General features: G+C 45.8%; 1 protein-coding gene across 3 annotated transcripts in view; it reads right to left on the reverse strand.

The window, feature by feature from the left end:
* RGS6 (regulator of G protein signaling 6) overlaps positions 1 to 23,503 on the reverse strand; it is a 288,251-nt gene that overhangs the window by 10,770 nt on the left and 253,978 nt on the right. For 2 of the 3 annotated variants that reach the window (XM_074824299.1, XM_074824300.1), the window contains exons 16-17: positions 17,131 to 17,220; positions 9,175 to 9,228 (exon numbers count right to left, since the gene is read on the reverse strand). In XM_074824299.1, the coding sequence (XP_074680400.1) occupies positions 9,175 to 9,228; positions 17,131 to 17,220 (144 nt within the window). The remainder of the gene's footprint in view (positions 1 to 9,174; positions 9,229 to 17,130; positions 17,221 to 23,503) is intronic. The other variant, XM_074824301.1, reaches the window with a different exon arrangement.

Here is a 23,503-nt window from a genome sequence, read left to right on the forward strand (position 1 = left end):
CCTCTAGTATCCTACCAGCACCAGGAGGAAGATCCTCTTCTGCTGTGGAGCAGTCTGGGGTCCTTGCATCTGAGAATGTTTTTGAGCCAATTTCGCCATTAGTTGAACCATATGGATGGCTTAAACTTACCACACGGAAGGAGGGCCCTTCAGCACAGCCCTGCCAGGTGGGCCTCGGGCTATGGATCCAGGGCTCGTCCTTCCCTCCAACAAAAAAATGGGAAGACAGAGGCACAGATGGATCACTGCAGTCAGTATACAATGGTGTAGTAGAGTGTTTTTTCAAGCCACCTCAGAAAATGCCCTTACTGCATATTGTTAGTCTAGCTCTCAGGCAGGGTGCGATCCTGTTCTTCCCTTTGTGTGCAACCAACTCAGTTTGTTTAACTGTCTTCAGGGGGACTGGGAACCAGATACGTAAATATCTTGCACAGTCAGAGGGAAACAGAACCACCACTGAAATATCAAACCCCTCTAGAGTATCAGAATAAGCTTGGCTGAAATTGCAGCAGGGGCTAAGTCCACCCTCCCCTCCCAAACACCTTGCTAAGGTCCTGGTTCAGTACCTGCAGCCAGCAGCTAGACCTGTCTGTAATGGAAAGGTACCAACTTTTATCTTTCAGAGTTTGTATGTGGCTGGAATAAAAGACAGTAAATGAATAGCAAGTGTGTCCTGAGCTCCACAGAGTGCCTTTCATCCAGAAGGATCCCAAAGCACTTCACAAACCGTACACACAGGGATCACTCACCCACTGCTGGAAGGTACCGACCTCAGGGGCAAAAGGCAGCTGTCATTCTGCAGCACTACACAGTGGTCTTTGTAGGAAGGGAAGTGAAGAATAACTTATCCACTAGAAACAATGAATACTTATCCTTCAAAGGAGCCCCTGTACACAGAACAGACTATGCAGCACACATGCAACACATACATCCCACCACTTACCAAACTGACGAGCGTGCAGCGTAAGCCTACGCAGCACAGGCATTTTCCAGGTAAGGTGCTGTGCCGATACCAGGAATAGATGTGATGTATTCAAGCGTGCAGCAGCCAGTCAATACATGCGCTGTAACAGGCCACGCACCCAGTCCTCCGCAGTGTCAGGTGCTGACACTGACTAGTTATCGCCCATAAGAGAACAATCAAACAGGTTGTGGATGTTGACTGGATCCCCTCACACCTTGGGTACATTCAGATGCTGTCCATCACCTATGTAATGCAAGTACCTTTTTGCAGCAAAACCCAGTATTTGTTAATGATGGGAGTGGAGCAAGGACATTTTCCTTTAAAGTAAAATATCTTCCAGAGATAAAAATAAACCTTTTCCCAGATGTCTTTTATTGGTGCCAAATCTAGGAAACTCTGGTATCTATTCCTATATCCTTCCCTTCTAGCTGTCTGTTCTGATATCCACTTCATTAGCATTTCAGTGTATCACCTTTTATACTTCCCAGTTTTTCAACCACTATTCTCTACCCATAATGGCTTAAACCTTTGTCTTTATTATATTGCAGGTCATGAATACTTTCCATGCCTTCAAATGCTGTTATCTATTTATGCAAGCTGGTAGAGCTGGGAAAGTGAAAAACTGGGAAAGCTGGTAAGTATATGACATTTCTATGAGATTATCAAGAAACCAGTTAAAAAGAGAGCCCCAATGATATCAGGCAGCAATTCTTTCTGCAGCCTTATGCCTTCTTCACTGTGTTCATGGTTAGTATTTGTAATACATCACAGTGACACACAGCTGTGCAAAATATCAGCCAGTTCACCTGAGAAAGATAAGATCCCATCAACACATTTCATGCATGTGACACCATACTCATTAATTAAGAATAGGATCAGGACAGTTTGAGTGTGAGTTGGACTCTGATCCAACAGCAGACAAACCCAGAGGACATAAAAACCAGCACGAGGCAGTAGCAGTGGCCAAGGGATGAAGCTGAGGATCAGGAAGATGGGAAGTGGCAGCAGGGAAGAACAACGGTAACAACACGGAACTGGAAGAGAATGCTGACAGCATCTAGGAAGGGACAGCCAGGCAAGCAGGGTAGACATGAAGGCTTTCATAGCTGTATAATGAAAATGAATACCTACATGTGGAACTGAAACTAAATGTGGGAGTTTGGGTTTCACTGGGTACTGAACTGGGATGCACTTACAGTCCTGAGCCAAGGTTAGTTTGATTCAAAATAGCCAAAAGATACCAGAAAGCTAAAGCAAAGGAAATGCTATCATGAAAATGCCTGTTTGCACGACTGCAAGGAGGAGGAGGGTGTTTAGGCTCCAGACAGAAAGCATCCTGGCCACTGAGCAGGACAACTATGTCAAATACAAAATCTCCAGTCCTATTTTCATTCCTGGAAAAGTCATCCTTGCATGAGAAACCAAGGTGGGACACTGTCTCCACAGTCATTAAGGATGTAATGTGGGACTTTGACTACAATGCTTTGTATGCTACAGAGCATACAAACCCACCCTGCTGCTGCTAACACCAGGACTACAGCGGCTCCTGCTTACCAGGTTCTGCCTTCTGCCTACTGCAGCTCTGCGTCCGATGGTTAATGAAGCTGGGCCAGTCTTTCGATTCAGTTATTCACCTATGTCTGGGAACTGAGACAATCTTCAGTGTTCATTGACTTGCTGTCCCGTACAAAATGTTTCATCCATAATTATATTCTTAATCTACAGTCTACTTCCCACGCAGCTCAAACACAGGCCACCTCTTCCTTCATCTTATTCTCTTTCTGCACCAAGTTGAATTTACCACTTGGAAAAGCTCCTGGTTTCTTCATACCTGACTCCTCAATACATTTCACACCACATCTCTTCTATCTGATGTCCTCTATTATGCTGACTTTAAAATAAATGTCCTGAGTCTTTTAGTCTCACTACATAACAGGAGGGCTCCTTTTTCCATTAAGTATTACACTCTTTACAGACTGTAACGGTGAAAGATAAAGTACAGTCTGTAGCATACCACGTGCAAGCATAGGCTGTAGGCAGCCACAGCAGGCCTGCACATGTCACACCTCCACATATACTGTGCCGGACCACTACAGTTTGAGGAAGAAGGCAAGGAAAACACAGGAAAAGGGATTTCCCACAGACTCCAATATCCAGCCAAAAGCCTGGCATTTGCAGCTTCACCCCCGAGTCTGCAGCACTCTCTGGCTGAGGCCATTCGGTTTGCCTGGTCCTGCCGTTGCTTAGGCTCAGTTTCACAAGGGGCTCTGGCCAGCAAATGCCTCTTGCTTCTCCCAGGTTGTGCAACTCTTCTCTCCGTCCTCACGCAGTGGAAAAGATGCACAAAAGCTTCTTTACCTTCTTCAGGTAAAGAGCTTTTTCACTCCAGGAATGTAACGACTAACAGTGTACCACATCAGTTGGTTCAGACAGAAGTTGTAAAAACTCTGAATAAACAATATATTACTGGTCTGGCTACTCTCTTGTCCTTTAAAGCATGAAGATTGAGAACTCTGATCCTCTCAAAAGCTGTACGTGTGTGTGCACCTTTTGTTCTTAAAGAAATGTCAGCTGGGAATAAAAGGCAGAGATCTAATCAGCATTGGGTCACCACCTCCATATTGAGTCAGAAAATTTAATACCAGTCTTCTTACAGGGGAAATTCCTTCCTTGGAATATAGAAATTTTAGGAAAGTTTGAATTCAAGTCTGAGTATCATGGCCCAGGCTTATCTAAATTACCTGCCGAGGCTGGTATCCATAGGTTAAATCCCTGTTATTGCTGGAGTAACCATTGCTGCTTTTAGAGATAATACTCAAGATGCTGCAAGATGCAACAAAGGAATCCCCTCCTGTTTCCCCCTTTATTAAATGTAAATGGACACCAACACAAGTTAGGCAGAGACTTGGTAGCTTCCTTTGCGAGACAAAAGCAGCAGTGGTTTCTCTAAATGTACTCATTAAAATATATTTTCCTTCTACTCTTGGCTCTGAAGGATCATCTCGGCTTATGAGAACTAAGCTTCTGTCTATCTGATTATTAAATCATTTCTAAAGCAGATGGGAAACTACAGTGGTTTAAACAGCTAGGCTGAGACTGCATGGCTAAAAATAGTATAGCAGGCTCCTTTTAATTAGTAAGATGATCAAATATGACAGAAGAGAGAGATGTAGATATATGGATTTGTGTGTATGTGTGTCTTTAAAATTAAGTTATTACCTCAATACCAGGTATTATTTATAACATATATGATACATGATGTCTGATTTTTATGATGTCATTTATCTTCACTTGGGAGAGGAGACAGGCTAACTCTGCTTTCATAATGTCAATTCTTGCTGGAATCAAAAGGAAAATTGTAATAAGATAAACCTGCCACCATGCGCAGTGCCATCATTTTTTAAATGAGGTGGATTAGTAAGTGCTCTGATGCAACAGACTGTCAGATTCACCACTCCCTGAGATTGGCCCTTCCCCAGGGTCCCTGAGGAGAGCACAGAAGAGCCAGTCTAGCTTCATACCTGCGATTTCAGGGCATGGGAGCCCAGCATAGGGCTGTAGGGGTCAGGGACCATGATGTCTATCCTACCACTGTGCTGCCCACATATTTTTGAGGACTCTTCAAAACCTGAACAGGAGAGAAAAGAAATCTGCTGCCCCTCTGCTCCCGCAGTGCTGGCCAACGCGTGCCCTGTAATGATCTGCTCCATCGTGCAGACATGGCCCTTTGGTGTTCACCAGATGACTGATGACCGTGATGCTTGGTCCTGGGACCACACAGCTGCTTCCCAGGCTGTGGTGGGAGGCTGCCATGAAGCACACACGGATGCCGCAGCTGCAGGCTTCAGGGAGGTAAGCTGAGGAGGTTGAGGATGTCTGGCACGTTGGGCGCTGGGTCAGACAGACGTCCCCTTGCTCCAAGAGGAACCCAGACAGGGAGACACTGCAAACTATGCCCTTTGCTACACAAGGATCTGACCAGTGGTGGGTACAACCCCCTTCTTGGCCACTACACAAAGGTATCAGCTTTGAAAGGACTTGGAAGTAAATGGTGAACCCTCCCCACAGTGAGAATTCTCCTGGCAAAATCTGGCTATCAGTGTCCTGCTTAATGCAGACCATATAGCACCTGACTTCCAGAAAGATCTGGTGCAACAACTTGGTGCATTCATTAGTCATGAGCTGCCTTCTCCTGGTCAAAAGTACCAAGGCAAGGAAGATGAGACAGTGGGTCTTGTAGGAATTGAAGAGTGATATGAAAAAAAAATAAATCTGTAAACCCCTGTTCTTTCTTATTCCCCACTGATTCCCTTGAATGTGGCAAGCCTCTGGCTGGTTAGCAGAGCTCCATGGTGACTTTCTAAAGGATGTCAAATAGTCTGGGGTTAATCTCTGTCTCCTGGGTTGTGACTCTGAGATAAGCAGGAGCCCTGCGGGTAAGATGACTTCCACTTGCTCCAAGTCTGTGCTCCCAAAGCCAAGCTGTACAGCTTTCCACCCAGTGCAGGAGAGCAATTCAGAAGCACTGAAATTTTTCTGGGGAGGGGTTTAACCCAACTAAGAGACAAAATGCCTGCAACACTGTTTGCAGTTTGTCAACAAAGCTTTACTGTTTCTTTTTCTGAAGTGTTGTATTTTTTTCCTGTCTTTCTCAAACAAGAGATGGTGAGATCTAAGCACCTAGTACAAGCAAACCTAGAGAGTCTGACTTTTCACTCAAGTGAAGACTCACTGTCTAAGGAGCTGGGCATGTCTGCATTCTGACTACAAATAGGCCTTCTCTGGTGTGGAAAGCACCCCTGTAAGTACAGCATCATGAGCAAGGAAGGGGTCATGAACCTCCACCTCCACGCTCCTGCTCTGGCTCTATGCCACCTACACTGTTAGTGGAACTAAGTTCCCCAAATTTGAGTACAGCGATGCAAAAGGAAACATCACTAGATATACGTCTTCCCTCTGTTGCTTATCACAGCTGAAAAATTATAGCAAATTCAATCAATAGTAACTGCTCTATTTGAAGAAATAATGAGGAAACAATGACTTTTGGGGGCGGTTCTCAATAGGCCTGAAGTGCCAAAGTACTACAGGGAACAATAACTGATTGATGCTGGGAGAGAATTTGCTCTGTATTTTAAAACACATTTTAAATATTCTTATGACCTTACTAATCATGGTGATGCAGAGGCCACTTTATTCCCCACTGTAAGTGTCTTTGAGCTATTCCTCAACTAAAAATTTTCCTGATATTTCTGCTAAATGACAAATGTCTTCAGTAAAACTGTGTTCTTGAAATCCGTATTTAAATCTTGAAATTCAAATGCAATTAAAATTCATGTTTTTGGCCAAAACCAAAGTTCTGGAGGTCTACCCCAAGTTTTGCATCATGTTTCCAGTTCCTGTAGCTTTGGCAGGGATTCCCGGTGAGTGCGAAGGCTGTGGGGCACGTCTGGATGGGCAGGGCCTGCCAGGCTGGCTCGGACCTCCAGGAGCTGCCCCAGTGGGCAGCGTATCGGCCAAAGTGCCCAGGGCCTGGAGCACGGGCTCCCACGGTAAGGTCAAGCCTTCAAGGACCTCAATTCAATCATTTCCCAAAATGCTGGGTCACATGCCACAGTCAAATCTGGAAATTTCCCTGGGGGTCTACTGTGCCCTCCCGGTGCCAGACAGAGCAGCATGGTCTGGAGGTGGCCCAGGTCCATGGGCAGTTTATAGTACAGCCAGTCTGGGAGCCACTACTTCATCTCAGTGATGGCTCTGTAAGGCAAATAAACTTCTAGCCCTGGTTGTTTTGAATGTTCCTCTTACAGCCATCACTAGAAATGTGACCTCATATTATTCTGTTTGCAAAATAGGTTTAGGGCTCCCCCCTGAAGAGAGACGAGCACTGGGGCTCTGTTCCAGCCAAACCTTAAGCATATGCTTAACTTCAGCACGCCTGTGCATGGTCAGCTTGAATATGTGATCCTGTAATGAGCAATCACTAAAGCATAGTGGAGCTCTGGGAACGAGGGCTGCTGTATTGCTCTAATCCTACGCAGTCAGGGAACTGCAGTGCAATTTGGAGAACTAGAGCATGCAGAATTAACTTCATCTTAATTTAGTCCCCTGAGTAGGCCATAAAGTTACCACTTTGGTAATGCTGTCCTCTGAGGACATTATGACATGCCAACATAGTTTTCTCATCTGATGGTAGTGACAAACTGCCATAATGCAAAGTATAAAAAATTCAGACCCTTCCTAGTTCTGGTAGCTACCATGCCATCAGAGGATGACATTTTATATCTGTATTAAGAAAAATGAAAGAAAATATTTACAGTATGCTAGCCAGTAAGACAAAGATGAACTAAAGTGCTGACCAATCTACAACTATTTTCTTTACAGGAACTTACATGATAATTCTACCATCCCAAACTGAGCTTGTCAAGTTACCTTTCAAATCAAATGCAAGACAGAAAAATCCATCCTTGGCTGTGTTACTGTAAACCCAGCCAGTCTTGTAAAGTGAGAGTTACTCTTCCGTGTATTTGGCAAATCTGGGAGCAGAATTTAACCACTCGGTGTAAATATTTCTGCATAGTTTGTTTGAAAAAATCTTGCCTACTCCTCTTTCTGGCAGACTCTTAGAAAGTAGTAAATATGCAGATGGGCATAGTGATATATTTTGTATCAACATATTTTAAATGTGTGCATATGCATTAGCTATATAAATACATTCCCCAGGAAGTCTGCCAGTGGATATACTACAAAGCTCTGCGTGTTACATTTGGGTTTGCTTGTGCAGAAGCATGGCAGCATCAGAAAGAACCCTCTAGGCTTATTTGCTCTATGACAGCTCACACTTACCTGTGCAGTATCCCCTTTTCTATCTGTATGTACAAATATTTTATATTGATATGCCATGTGTATGTATATAGTGTATATATAAATACACATACATACATACACACACGAATGCAAGCATATATACTGAATATACACATAGTCCGATGCCTTCATTACAAAGCTGTTATAAAGCCACAAGAAGGTCTGTGAACTTTCTACAAAATATTGTTCTGTACAGTAGCTTCTATGGGAATCACCTGCGTGATGACTCTCTGCTGACCCAGTATCACCTTACAACTAATGATGGGCGATACATGCAGACCGTAGCAGTATGCCAAAACCGTAAGATATATCAAGTCAAAGTGTACGTAATACTGAACAACACAAGAGTAATTCCCCACTGACCCAGTTGCTGCATCTTCAGCTCTAGCCCTGTGCTTGCCCTGTGCCACCCCATGCACATGGCCTGTCCCCCCCGTGCTGCCCAGTATCCCTGCTCCTCCACCCCACCTGCAGCATCTGCCTCTGGCCCTGCCCCCTCTTCCTGCTCTTCCCTGGTTCTAGAAAATCTGCTGCACTCGCAGACCCCTGAAAGCACGTGGGACGAGTGGGTCTTGCCCAAACTCTGGGGTCCTGCTCTGGGGACTGGAGAGAAGCAGCCCCGGCCGGTGCCCAACACCTCCCTGTGCTGCAGCATCCCTTCGCAGCCAGACCAGCTTCCCCCACTGGAAGGACTGGCTGGAGGCTGGAGACTGGCAAAGGACAAGAGAGGAGAGGACATCTGTCCGCTGCCCTTGAGATCCCACCATCCCCTTATCTAAAAGGTTTAACAGTGTCATGTTTCTTGCTGTTACTGTGCTCCTTCTCCGGTATCGGTATCACAAACAAGTCAAAGGGTATCGCCCATCACTATTTACATGAGCACTGACAGACGGGGCAACGGAAGAAGCAGCTGCAGTGCTGTGGGTGGATATGTACGTGTATATACATACGGTATCGTTAACCATGCACTACATAACCACACGGATATTGTTGCAATGGTGCTATGAGAACCATGCTCTTCTACTTCATTGCACAAGGAAAAGACATAACAAATACCGCAGTGGGAACACAGCAAAAAGACAACCTTGCGTTCAATTCTAGACAAAAATCAATTTGCTTTTGCAGTGATGATAAGCTAGAATGAGCATTATGGAATTTTGCTTCCCGCTTCCCCCCCCCCACCTTCTGTAGAGCTACTGTTTAGATGAGCTACAGTATTAAAAGAGAAGCTGCAAAGATGCTAGCTGAAAAAATAAAGGATGAAATAAAAAGTCAAGCATCCACATTCCCCCCAACTAAAAATGAAGTTCTGAGGAAAGGGAGGAGGGAAAAGAAAAGGAACTTACCACACTGCGAGTGAACTTTTCTAGAGAAGTTCTACGACCTTGCTCATTCTCTGGCTTAACAGGGAAAAAAGTGGGGAGAAAAAAATACAGAAAAAAACCCTTCAGCTTAAATGCAGTTTTTCTTAACAGCAGCAAAATATAAGGAAGCAGCAAGGGGGAAAGTTGTAAGAAAAATTTAAAAAGCAGAAATCAATGTTTGCAACAGCAAACATAAAAAACTAAAACCCCTTAAAGGATGAGAGACATCACTACTTTTACTCTCGGAGAATGTCACCTTTTCTCCTGTGAGTTTTTTGAACGGTTCAAACAGGTCTGTGCATCTCTGCGTCTCACAGCTATTGGTATTGATCTCTTGTTCATTGAATTTTCCTTCTGTGGCTGTTTGAGCTGGGACCTCTGGTTCTGGTTAACATCTGCCAAACAGCTGATTGGAGGCTCCCATCTACTTGCTTAGAGAGATGAAAAAAACCACAGTAACTTTTACAATATTAAAAAGCAATGTGTGAGTGAATACAGCGCTGGACGAAAACCACCACTGAACTCATTGCCAGGGAACCTACACTCCTCTATTTATCCAGAGGGTAGAAGCACATTTCCAGTAAGTTTGGCTACACTGAAACACAAAACAGCATACAGAAAGATACAGGCAGACTTGAGGCACTGGTATTTTTTTCTCTGGAGTACAGGACTATTCATATGCAAGAAGACATTCAGCTTCACTGCGAGAAGACAAGCGTGTGTACCATGGCTTTATTAACGTATCCCTGAGAAGGTTGCTCACTGCAGCACTTCATTCATTTGGCACAAGGGAGATCTAATTGTCACTAACAAGGAAGAACTAAATAATTTATTGGCATGTTTGCTGGAATATCTAAGAGAAGAAAATTGTTATGGAGAAGAGAAGAAACTAAATAATATGAAGGAAAGCTCACTGCAGTCAGAAGGCTGTGGGCACTGCTGATTTCCAGGAGAGAAACTTATTTTACTGTGGTGGGACAGCAAAATGGAGGTGATAAGATGGAAGCAAAACTTCAGCCAAGGGAATAAGGAGCTACATATAAGGGAAAGCCACAGTAATGATGGTGCATGACAGTGCACCAGAGACAAGCATTGCACTGGAGGTGCTCATCAGAGGCACCTGCCTGCCATATCATAGGCCACAGATTCAGCTGCAGTAACAACCTCCAGGCCAAAGCACCCGTGCAAAAACCAGACCGGGAAGATGTAAGGAAGTCAAAAGCATATCAGATAAATTGGATGAGAACTTGTGTAGGTGACTCCAGGCAAAGCCTTCTGATTCTTCTGCATGTTCATCACAGCTGCCATAACCAGCAGCTCTCTGATGTCTACAGGGCTAGTCTGAAGCATCCTAGGCAGAGACGGGGCTGATCCTCCCTGCTGCATCGCCAGAGGTGAGAGCAGAACATAAGGCCCTTTTAAGACAAGCAATAGTCTCTGTCCAGAAGAGTCAAGCAACCTCCCCATTATAACCATTTGAGGAAGTCACACCCTCAGCTCTGATGTCCCAAAAGTGGTATCAAAAGTGAAAGCTAGAGGCATGCAGTTTTAGCCAACACTGAGGATGACGCCAAGGCCTCAGAGCGCATACCAAGCAACAAAGCACACCTCCTGGCTGGCAGGGAGGCTGTAACGTACCCAGTCCAATGCTTCCCAAAGGAGTATTTAACATGCACTAACCCCGGGGTTAGCTCTCTCTCCCTGCATGTGAGAGGAGAGGAAAGGGAAAAGAAACGTCAGCCTCCCTCTTCTGCTGAGTGCAACAGCAGTGCAAGTGCTCAGAGCACCACAGACCCCCTCCTTGAAGGAGCCTCAGAGGAGTCCCTGCACCCCAAGGCAGCAGAGGTGACAGAGAGAGGCTGCAGCGCTGCCGCCCTGGCTGAGCACCTCACGACGAGCAGGGTTGAGGACAGCAGTGCGCAGCCACGCACTGGCCTCCGTGCTGGCCTCCTGCAGGGGCAGCAAGACCCACCGGCAGCCAAATTATAGGCACAATTTCATCCAGGAGAAGAAATACCTAGACAAAAGACAGACTGTTCTGCAAGGCTCCCTAGGGGAGCAAGCCACTTGGAGTCTGCAGCATCACATTGCTGCGGGCTGGAAAATCAGTGTCTGGCCCAACTGCATTTTGAAGTGGAGCTTTGGTGTGCACTGCGGGCAAAGGAGAGCAAGCTGCTGAAAACAGGCCACACTGTGTCCCTGCACTTGCCGTCAAACTTTAGTGTCTCTGGTTTAGCTACCAGCAAGGTGATGCAGCTTCCCACCCAGCAGGAAGGCAGGATGGTGGTTTCCAAAGATGATGTGCACCTTGTTGGGGTGCTGAGAGCTCGTCTAGCACAGGGTGACACACACAAGGCTGCTTCCCTACCACAGCTGAAGACACGCGTGGGGAAGCAGACACAGAGAGCACCAACGGTGTCCCACAGAAGTGCCTTGCAAGCACAGGCTGCAGCAACCCTCCACATTTGGCACAGGGACGGCAGGCTGGGACCAGCTGGATGCGTGGAAAGCTCATCCCCACAGCATCCAGCTCTGAGTCAAAGCATGACATTTTCTAGTAAAATAAAAAGCAGCTGAGGCAGGCTGGCTGCAGAGTGATGAGGTGGCTTGAGCAGTTTTAATGGCAGTGGGTGTGGGTGCTGGCTGTATGGCTCTCCGGCTCTTCCCGCCTGCTTGCCTGCAGACCGTGCGGCTGGCAGCCCGCTGCGGAGGTAACCGCCTGCCTGCATCCCTCCAGCGCGGCACCGAGGCGTGGAGGCTGCCTTGCACAGGAGAGGAAGGAAATTTAAAAATAACAAAGTGGAAGAAGAAGAAAATAAAAGAGACTGAATCAGACATTTCTCGGTCCCGTGAACAGATCTGGGGTCCTGCACAGGGAGGGTCTGACAAGGCTGCGGACCTCAGAGCCATGCCTGCTGCAGCACCACAGCAGCATTTGTACAAACACACACTGCAAGTGCAAAGGGCAAAGGCAGAGAAACACATGTGCGTGCCAGGTCAAGCAGTCCTCCTAGGTGCAAGAAAGGCCATCTTTGCCAGTAAATACACCAACAGATTCTACCAGCTAATGGCAGAGGACACATGCAATTGGATAAAATATGAAACAACCACCCCCACTGCAGATGAAAATCTCTCAGCCCAGGTAGGTGCAGGAAAACAGATCTCACCACTTAGGAACCGTTCACTAATTATTGATGGTCTCCTCCAAATTTTCCTTTTTTTTCATGATTCATTATTTAGCCAGCCATCCCGATTTTAAGTTCCTTTGTGTAGATTCTGCTGGCACAGAGCAGTGTAAGTAGAAAAAAACTTATGAAAACCAGCTGACACTGATTATTAAAAGTAATTATGAGAAAATTGCTCAGCATCTTTACAACATACAAGCCAAGTCCTGCCACTGATTCAAACTGGTCATGTGTGACTTGATGGGACCGAGACGGGCACAGAATCGGCAGTAGGAACCTTCCTGGACAATACAGAGCAGATGGGACAGGGGGCCTGGATAAAAGCAATGGTTCAAAAGGTGTGTGCTGAAAATGGAGCCTGTCCCGCATGGCATGAAGCTCCTAGCCATTGCCTTGCTAACACTTTTTGCCAGGGATGTGAAAAGGGGTAGGGAAATACATCCAAATGCTTGGTCTTCTGAACTACAGGTCTGCAAAAACCTCTCCCTCCCTCCCTCTCTCCATCCCAGGATTCATTTTGTTGGCTATTGAATCCTTTTTTTGGCATGAAACTTTAGGGCTTAGGGTGGGGTGGGGTTTTTTTTGAACTTTAACTTGATGGAAACCATGTGTTCCAGAGGGAATGGCGTCAGACAAAAATAAAGGATAATCCCTTCCCTGACCCTGGCTCAGGAAAAGGCCAGGAGCAGGTCCTGGGCTTCTCAGGCAGTCATGTCCACCTGTCCAAAGTGAGAAAGCAAAGGGCATGTACAGTGCTACCAAATGGCTGGAACAGTATTTTGCATCTGTTTTGTGTCCATTTGTGCAGGACCACAGAGAACTCGTCCTTCTCTGAACCAGCTGGAGAGGAAAACAATGTTCTAAACCAAGCAAATACCAACCTGCTCTTCTCCCCGTGTGATGGGGCTCACTCCCGTGGCTTCGCAGCATGTCTGCACTGCAGCTGTAGCCACCTTTCTGGGCTGCTCCCCTGCCTGTGGGCAGGGCCTGATGGCGGGAAGGCACCCCGTGCCAGGCTGACATGAACGCCAGTGCCATGACAGCTTGGCTGCCGTTTCAGCTAATGCGGAGATACCCACCAATGTCACCGTTTCACCTTTATGGGAAGTAACGGAAAGTGCCTTGAGGTCTTTTCTGTTCCTTTCTCTCTCTTATCCTCAAAAATAACTAGCAGAGCGCGTGTCTGGATGCTCCTTCATCGTTAACAAACCTCCTGTGCACCCCCATGCCCCTCCATGGTGCACTAACTCATCTATGCTGCTCTTTCCCCAGGGAGTAAACCCCTGTTTTGCAGCCGAGTCACCCAGCCCAAACGCTTCTTTGCTTTGAGCGAGGAGGTTTGTCACAGCATTCATTCTGACATGAGGCTCGCTGCCATCTAAGGATGTCCAGCCACCATTTTGGCTACTATGGAGGAGGGCTGGGGAGCAGTGTGGTGGTGATTACCTGCTGTAATGTAGCCTGCAGTAATGTGCCTATCAGCAGAAATAGGAGCAGGTCAACACTTGACTCTGCACAGCACGAGTGGGGCATGTTACATAGATACACAAATAAAACGTGATGAGTCGGTCGGGGATCTCAGCACCATCCAGCTCTTCGCTGCTGAGCCAGCTGCTTTCAGCAGGCCTGTGATTTCTACCTGCTGCAGGGGGAGGCTGAGCATGGAGCACAGAGCTCGAACTGGGCCAGGCATACAGGCATTCCTCCTGAGGACAAGGCTCTGCCCTCTCATCCCTCCTCTTCTCCAGCCTGGCAGGGGAGGAGGACTTCTGTGCAAGGCAGGGAGCTACACTCAGCTTTCCCCCTCTGCAGCTCACTGCTTCCAATCACACCCTTGCTGGAGGCCAACCTCATGTTCCCCGCTGAGCACCATGAATCTGCAGGATTGAGGCCAATAATACTGTGGTTATTTGTAATAATGAGACTGGGAAGAACGGAGGAAAAAAATCTAGAATGGATTAACAAAGTATGTATGCCTGGTCTGTACGCGGCCTATGTCCACTGTCTTGCATCAGTTAGTGGTGTGAACAATATGTTCCTTTTATCCTCCCTGGTCCCCATCATAATTCTGTCATTGTATCTCAGTCCCGACCCATAACTTCTCCTCCCTCCCTCCCCTCCATTACTGCACTCCCAGAGCAGGGAGGGGAAGCTCCCACATCTGTGGTTATTGTACGGTGTGGAGAAAAAGTAACTCTTCAAACTTACAGTATCTTACAAATTTCAAAAATGTCAAGCATGTTTTGAGGCACTAATCAAGCTTCTCCACCTCTCCATTGAGCAGGTCACTATTATTATTCCCATTTGACAGAGAAGAGGATATGAAGCAGGCAAAGTTGAACGTTCTTTTCGCTGAGGTCACACCAGAAAGTAAGTGGGGGAACCAGGGGAAGTGCATGGATTTTGTGGCTCCCAGTCCTGTGCTCTAGCCACACAGTCAACCTTTCCCTTTTTTCTGCCTTCTACCCTGTTTCCTGCCAGAACACAGTGCTGGAGGGCAAAAGATCCCAAATGACACAAACTTATCCACAAAATATTCATGTGTGAATCTCAAGCCATAGAGATGCTCATTTGCTTTGTACAAGCAACTCTTTTAGCCCAAGTCCATCATGCTGTGCTTCTGACAGAACTTATTTCCAGTAATAAAAGTAAGGCTGTGTCATAGTGGTGTGGTATAGAGGCAACATTAGGATAACGTCTTGGGGCAAGACATAATCATGCCCCAGAGAGACGTATTCATCAAGTCTTAAACAACTGCAGTGAATTTCTACTCACATCAGTGAATCCAGGACTTCATATTCAGGCTCTAAACCAAATCCTCCATCCACGCAGGCTCTGATATGTCACTGGGTTTCTCTCTTCCTTCCCTCTGCTTTTCAGCTATTTAGAGGAATTTTAAAGGGATGCCTCTCAAACCTGCACCAAAGATCTTACTGTGTATCTCAGCGTACAGAAACTTCATGTTCTTTCTGTCAGCATCTCCGCACCTACACTGTTTCAGAAACGTTCACTTGCCCAACACAATGCAACATGATTGCAAAGAGCTTTACAGATTCTGGAGTAACATCAACTCCCCTCCCGCATCATGTGAAGCTGGTGAACAACTCATCTGCACAGATCTACTCCTGCCTTTTTTGTGCCTTGCTATGTTTACTCATGCACCCACAGCTCTTTCTAAAAGAAACCTGATTCTTACTTTCACGGCTGCGTTAACATGACACCAAAGCCTGCTCCTCCGGCAGTGTGCGGGGGGATGAGGATGTCATGCTGACACATCCAGGGCTTGATCTGACAGCAAACAAGGATTGCAAAAAAACCCCACAACAACCACCTCCGGTTTGAATGGGCTCAGCTGGGAGAAGAAAACTCTTCTGCTTTCAAGCACATGAACCCTCATGTGTTCAATGGAGACTTGGGGGTGGGGGAACCATAAGCTGATAGGAGCAGGAAGATGGCAAAGGTTTTTATGCTTTGTACCATCAGAAGACCTTGTCTGGCACCTCCTTCTCTCCCCACAGTCTCTGAACTCTAAGTCAGGTCTAACCTTTCCAAATGTAAGCAGCACTGGTTTATGCTGTCTCAAACCAGACATTTTGAGACATAAGGCCAACTGCTGCCCTCCATTACCTTCCCCTAATCCACCTGCCAGTAGTCCCAGGCACAGCAGACAGAGGGGTTTGTCTCCTTTTGTCACCATATGCATGCTTTTAGGGCACACAATGACAATCAGGACAAAAATACCACTGGGATTTCATTGTATTGTGCTGATGCAATGTAATTTGGCAGCACACAGAGAACGAAGCAGAAAAACAGCAGGGAAGATGGTGATGGGAAACCACACACTCAGGCTGCAGGAGTCAGGAGTTGGTTTATGTACAGTCCTGGGAGCCAAATGTAAGTGGGACACGTACACGTGTACATGCATGCACATGCACACAGGCGGACATGTAGACTTACGGGAATAAGTCAGGAGGTGCAGGAAACATCTGAACACAGCCACAAATGCAGAGGTCATTAGCTTACCTCCCAGACCCCTCTGAAGGAAGGGACACTTGGACAGGAGCTGCTGTTACTCTACGTAATCACTCCCTGAACTGGGGGTTCCTGGCAGAAACATGGTGCTGGCAGAGCACATGCAGACACCAAAAAGGCTAAAAAGAGCTCAAACCCAGTTCTCCTGTGAGACAATGTGGCTGGAATTCTTGATTACTGCACGGGTTGCAATTATTTCTCGTCTCCAAAAAAAAAAACCATCTCTGGGGAGCCAAAAGCAAGGGAATGGGAGAAAAGGAGCATGGGAAACACTGCAGGGGGATCTACAGGTAAGGCATCCAAAGGGAAATTCACATGGTGAGCCTAGGGAGGTGAAAACCAGAATGGGTAAGATTTGCAGCAGCAATGAATAGATTGATGGGTTCTGCTTCTCATACCAGACACCATCTTTGTCATGAGGAAGAGGCGATACAATTTTAATTGCCTGCACTGAGTTTGGGTGACAGCTGTGCAAGACAGACACTTTTCTATGTTATTTTTACCTTGTGTCACCATGTTTTCCCCAAAACACATGTTGAGGCTGTACATATGGATGCCGTACCCTGTGTTCCCAGTGAAGAAAACAAAAGTGCTCATTCCTTTCTTAAATAAAGGAAAAAAAAAAAAAGGAAACAATATTTTCATTTTCACACTAGCAGCAAGCAGCAGGCGAGAATCAAGAGGTGCTAAGAGATGCAAGCACGTCCTTTCCAACAGATACCTTCTTCTTCGCCAGCAATAAGTCCTGGTAAGCATTTGAACGGAGGAAGCGCGCGTAGCTGTCACTCTTCATCAGCTTGTAAATGTGCTCCTGTGGGACGGGAGGAAATGAGAGACAGAGAATTGTTATCAAACCTCATTTAGACATCACAGGGATTTAAAACACAGCGAATTAGAAGGAAGAGAGACTGATCAAAGTTCTAATTAAGTCTGCTATTATTGATTATCTGTGTTGTGGTAGTGTACAGGAGATCCATCCTGGGGCAGGACCCTGCTGTGCCTGGGGCTGTACGAACACAAAACAAAGAGATGGCCCTCACCCCAAAGGCTGGCACACATTATTCAGTAATCAGCGTTATTCTGCAAAGACTGCAACTCTCTGAAGTCCCCAGGTTATAAGCAGGCATCTAGCCAGGCTAAAACTACTGGGATGTCTCAAGAAGGAAGAAATAAACACCAGAAACTGTCCCATAGATTACATTCCATTTTACCACTCATAGATACTTGAACTATCACCCAGCACTCCCCTCCTATTCATGGAGAGGAACTGATACCTGGACACACTTAATCTCCACTTAAGACACATACGTAAAGCAAGCCAACCTGTTAACGTCCAGAAAAAGCCCGTATCTCTGGTGACTACGGTGGGAGGTTATATGATTAGCTCAGATCTGGATGGCTACATCACATGTATAAGGTTGTATCAGATGAACCCCTCCCATAGGGTCTTTTTTCCCCTAGCAAGTCAAACTACTGATACCAGTCTGCTCTGAGAGGTCTTCCTACATGCATCTTCAAACTTACAAAGTGGTGTTTCATTGCAGCAGAACTGAATGCCTACCCTTTTCCAATTTCCTTGCTTAGTTTTACTTTCCTGCTGAGAATCCCTTAACACAGTCGACTCTTCTCCTAATTATCCCTGGATTTGTAATAGATACTATCCCAAACACCAAGAAAATCAAATCAAAATACTTTGAAAAAATAAAGACTGAGAACACACTAAAGGAACTCAAGAGAAAAACATGCACCCTGGACATTTCTCTTAGACTTTGCCCAAGGAAGCACTTTTATAGAGTTAATGAGCAATTTTATCTATACTGATTTATACAACGTGAAATATCCTCTCCTGCCCTCAAGCCATTGTACATGAAACTTTAGAAGAGCCAAACCAGACTGAAGCCACATAGCTTATTTCACAGTGTTAACAAGCCAAGCAGAATTCCCTTATCTTCACCATCATGGGTAATTAGTGATGACCTGTCTATACACAGAAGAACTGCTTAATTCAGCTTTCTTACACTATTTGGTATAGTCCTAAGAGGGGCATAACTGCCACTGGTTTTCCTACGACACAGCATAAACGTATCCTTTGAGCTGCAACCTGGTGTGGAACAATTTTTACTGGTTAATTTCCATACTTGCTTCTAGCCCTGACAAATCCTCATTTGTGTAGCACTATCTATCTGAAGGATAGCACAAGATTTTGCAATAGAAATGCTCATATAAAGCCATTTAGCAACTGTCACCCTTCCCTGCTGCAGAAAAACACAAGGGAGGGCACAGCTTCATACTTCTCACCTACAGCACTGTCATGAGATTTCACATCCAGCTGTGGGACATTTGTTCTATCTATTCAGGACAGAATGAGCCAAGTATGCACTAAGACAAAAAGAGGGAAAATAATGCACGTCATGGATACGGTTGTCAAAAGGTTTCTATCTCTCTGGTGTGAATAAGGATTTTCAACATCAGCTCTCTCTCAAATACTTCAACTAGTAGAAACTCAGGATACAGCTGATTTGCAACCGTATTGCAACCAGTTCACCTGTATTGTTACCTCTTAAGGTTTCTCAAGGAGACTTCATGTCCTTCTAATGAGTTCTTCATAATTACCTGGGGAAAAAACCACACCTAACTATACACCTAAAAGTCTTTTTTCCTTCCTCTTCCAGGACCATGAGGAGACTGATGAGTAAGTGGGGTGGCCACCTTGTAGCCCATCAACAGTAAAAGGCCTGAGGGGGGTCTCCAGAGCCTCCCTCCTCTTAGTGGTTCTCCCCTGCAGCACCCGTACATCCAGGGTGCTGGTGGGAGGGGGTGCTGAGGTGGGCAGGAAGGTGCTGTGGGGCTGAGGTAAGGTAGTGGGCAACAGGGGTATTCTGATTTAACATTTTGATAGACATGTGATTAATTTTTTTTTACTGCCTTGGACTCCAAACAGTTTCTTTACCTGTTGTCAGACAACTGGGTCTGCTCTGAAAAACAATGATTACATTTTTGGAAAATAACATTCAGTTTTCATTGCTGTGCAGACAGACCACATGAGCTGTTTGCAGGCAAAGGAGAACACACCAGGCTGGCCATATAACCCGCCAGCACGCCAGCGACAACTATCATTCTTGCTCATGTCAAGGTGACTTCATGTATTTGACCTTAAAACAGTATAAACTCAATATCCAACTGAATTCCAGGTAGGGCTCAGACTCCTAGCTCATTGCTCTAGCCTTAAGACAGCAATCCTTTAGGCAGTCACACTGCAAAAACAAAAATTTAAACCAGTATCTGGCTGTGGAAAGGGGGAAAAATTACTTTGATCCTGAGATAAGTGAACCACAAGCCAACTTCTTAACTGAAGCCCTTCCCTGAAAAGCAGGACCATTGCACACCCACAGCCCAACTGCCACCGCAGTTAGCTAATTGGTATGAAGCATTTTCTCTGCTTTTCACATCTTGGAATCACTGAACAGCAACACCGCTACCTTTCAGCTGTTCACCAAAGATCTGATCAAACAGGGAATAACTATTCCTAGGCTTTGAATGCTAATGAAGAAAGAAGGCTGAGCATAGGGGAAAGGGAGGGACACGCACAGCTTCAGAAGCAAACTTTACTGCTTAACTGCAAGAATTCAAAAGGCTTGCTTTGAAGAAGCTCTGGACTGGAGGCACGAATGATACACTGATCATTTATTTTACAGCACTGCATTTCTGAAGCACCTACTGGAAGTCTGAGCCAGTTGCTCAGGTCAGCAAAGATTGCCTTCCAATTTGCAACAGTACAGGACAGCTTACATTGCTGCAGCCAAAATCCCCGCTGAGACTGCACCATGAAGATTCCTGCTAAAATTGTGGCTGCAGCATGTGTTCAGGCCAGTTACACAACAAATCTATCTGCAGGACAGGAAACGCCAGTGGCTAGGACATTTGTTTTGATCTTTAGTCTACTCTGTTCTTTGCCACCAAGCTATTTGCTGCTATACTTTGTAGAATCTGCACCTTTCTAGGGAGAATTTACAGCTAGCGTTTAGCAGCTCCTCATTTCATAAATACACTGGAGGTCTAGCAACTGAGCATATTCTTCTGTGGAAGCCTGAGCAACACAGGCGTATCAACAGAGGCATGGGCACAGAATTAGCTGCTCTGTGCAACTTGTGCCAATCAGCTTGTCCCCTTCTATCATGGATTTTTAACTCACTTTGGATTATTGCAACCCACTGGTCTCTAACTTCTTATTGAGCAGCTGCTTTTGTTCTTCCTCTTTATCACATGGTGGAGGGGCAGCACAACCCCACCAAAGACTGAAATCTCCACCTGCAGTCAGCAATGACGCACTGCTGCATCTAGTGATGCACTTTATACACATGCACACTCCCTGACATACCTGACACTGCTGGCAAGAAATCTGAGCCTTCTCATCCTTACACTGAGAGAACTCTGCATTTTGTAAAGTTGTTTATTATAGGGTAACGAGCTCATTATTACTGGCTCCCTGAATGCACAAAGCAAATGCACTACTTGTGTAAGTTTTACCAATGCAGCTGCAGCTCTAGACATTACAGTCTCTCGCACTGCGAGCATTCTGGCCAGAATTATCATTGTGATAATTCTTTGCAAGTGCCATGGGAAGTTCCTGTGCCATACCTGCACAACAGCAGGAAAAACTTTTCATCTAGGTAGCGTAGCGTCTCCCAGCCATTGCTGGGTACCACTTCCCAGGTAGGGCTCAGACTCCAAGCTTCCTGCTCTAGCCTTAAGACAGCAACCCTTTAGGGAGTCACACCGCAAAAGCAAAAATTTAAAACAATCATCTAACAAAATTGCTCAAGTGATCTATTAAACCATTAAACATGGTAACACCCTGCCTTTAAAACCAGATAGAAAGAAGAAAAAAGAAGTCTTTCAATATTTAGCCAGGAGTTGAAAGGCATCATGCATCCCACTGGTCTCCCCTGCAGCCTTGCCAGCTATCTCTGAGCACCAAGCCACCATCTCAGGCCACTGCAGCGGCAGCTGCGAGTGGAGACAGGGACTGACTTGACATGTGCAAGCAAGTCCTGGCAAGCTGGCTTTTTGAGCTGACCTGTCACTTAGTCCCTCACACAGCGTGCTGTTGATGAGTGCTGGCTGTACTGATGCTTCCCTGCGAGGATGGATGCACATTTAGAAATGTCAGTCTAACATGGAGGGTGACACAATAACCTGCTTTTGTAATTATGGTGGATTTCATCTCCAGGAAGCAAACAATTCCCTTACAAGACTTGTCCAAGCAGAGCGGGTTTGCTGTCAAACATCTCCAGAACTGTTCCCCAGATCCTGAACCAAGGCAACAGAGGCAATAGGGTCTGTGTGCACCTCTTCTTGAGAAAAAGGCAGACCCCCTTTTGTGTTTCATGCACCCAAATCACACCTCCTCCATGGTGGGGAAGAACTATGCAGCAGTCCTGAGGGCTATCTGGCTCCACTGAGCATCTTCTCTGTACCTAGGCTTGTATCATGATAGTTACACTTCAGACAGCGTAACCATTCCACTTGCCATTGCATGATGTAAAGGAGAACAAACAGTAAATTTTAAAGGGGGAAATGTTGTCACTTCTGTGAATTAGAAAACAAAGGAACCAGCCAGGTAAATCACAAAAACAAAATCTTTTCCACAGTTACATGAAACCAAGAGGAAATCCCGCCCCTGACAGCTGACAGCTTAAGTGCAGGGAAATAAACCCTGATAAGGTTCAGTATCTCTCGGCTGTTTTCCTTACACAAGCTCTATCTTTGGAAAGAGATGAAGGACAAGCTCTGTAAATTTTCTTGACAAGAGGGGAAAGGGGGAGAAAAAAAAAGAAAGTTTGCAATCCAGACGGGAACGTGGGAGGTAGTTGAGATAGCAGAAACTGTCTCAAAGCTGCACCTGCTTCAAATCAGTGTTTTGCAATGTGATCTCAGGTCTCTCTCCCCCCTTGCAGGCAAAGCGCAGTGACCCTGAGGAGGGCACAGGTGGCAGCCAAGGAGGACCTTGGGAACACCCAAGAAATATGTGGGAAAAAACCTGAAAGATAAAAAAATAATAACAACACCTGACTCACACAAAGCACCTGACAGACCTCAGGAATTGTGCTCTCTGTTAAGAACATTTCTTTTTAGCAGAAAATCTTGGTTCTTTCCTCTGAATTGTGTATATGAGATGAGAGTAGTGTTGGTGGTTAAACATCCATTTCTAATCCCACCTGTATCTTACCCACTATTACATTTTGTGGCAGGTTTGAGACTTTCTGGGGGTTGTGAAGTCCAAGCACAATGTTCTCATGACCTTTGAACACCAGTTAGATTCCAGAAAGCCCTTAAATTTTAAATTGCTGATAGAAAGTTTTCCCTGTTTGTGTCTAAACACAGCTGTAAGCTTTAGATGACAAGGGGGAATAGGGGGAAATTGCAAATTCTTTGCTCATTTCAAGCACAGGTTTCCCATTTAGCACATTTTTAGCCCATTCTGGGGGCCTTACACTAAGACTAGATAGCTGTTGAGATTCGCTTGAGTCCCAAGGGCCCACTTTGCCCTTCATAAACCTGTCAGAAACCTCCTTGCTGTAGCTATCCCACTAACATCTTTTGGATTGTTTTGGAGCACCCCTTCACCCCATCACCAACACCTGGTATTAAACTAGTGAGAGCTGATTTGGAGACCCTTTTGTATTGCAAGCATGTGAACACCAGCAGTTGCCCCTCTGGTCAACTGCAAGGGAGATTTGCAGAATGTCAGACAAATCCATTAGAAGAAAAGCCCACAAGCAACATAAAGCAGTAGATTAAACAACTGAATAAATAACAGCAAACCGCAATGAATGTTAATGTTCGTTCTACCTGTATGCTGGGCACTGGGGAGGAATTTACTGCAGATTTGCACATGAGAGAGCAGTGCCTCAGTGAATGCCTCGTGGCCTTCGCTGGAAGGATGATAACAGATACCAGCTGAGGACCTGCCCGGGGTTCGCTTTTGGAAGAGCTGTCTCTACAGCACAAAGAGGACGTGGGAAGGAGAGAGCAGGGAGATGCTTTTCTGAGCACACCGTGTGCAACTGCTGCACCTTCCAATTAGACTTGGC

Source organism: Strix aluco, chromosome 4 (assembly GCF_031877795.1).
Source record: "Strix aluco isolate bStrAlu1 chromosome 4, bStrAlu1.hap1, whole genome shotgun sequence".
Classification (NCBI taxonomy): domain Eukaryota; kingdom Metazoa; phylum Chordata; class Aves; order Strigiformes; family Strigidae; genus Strix; species Strix aluco.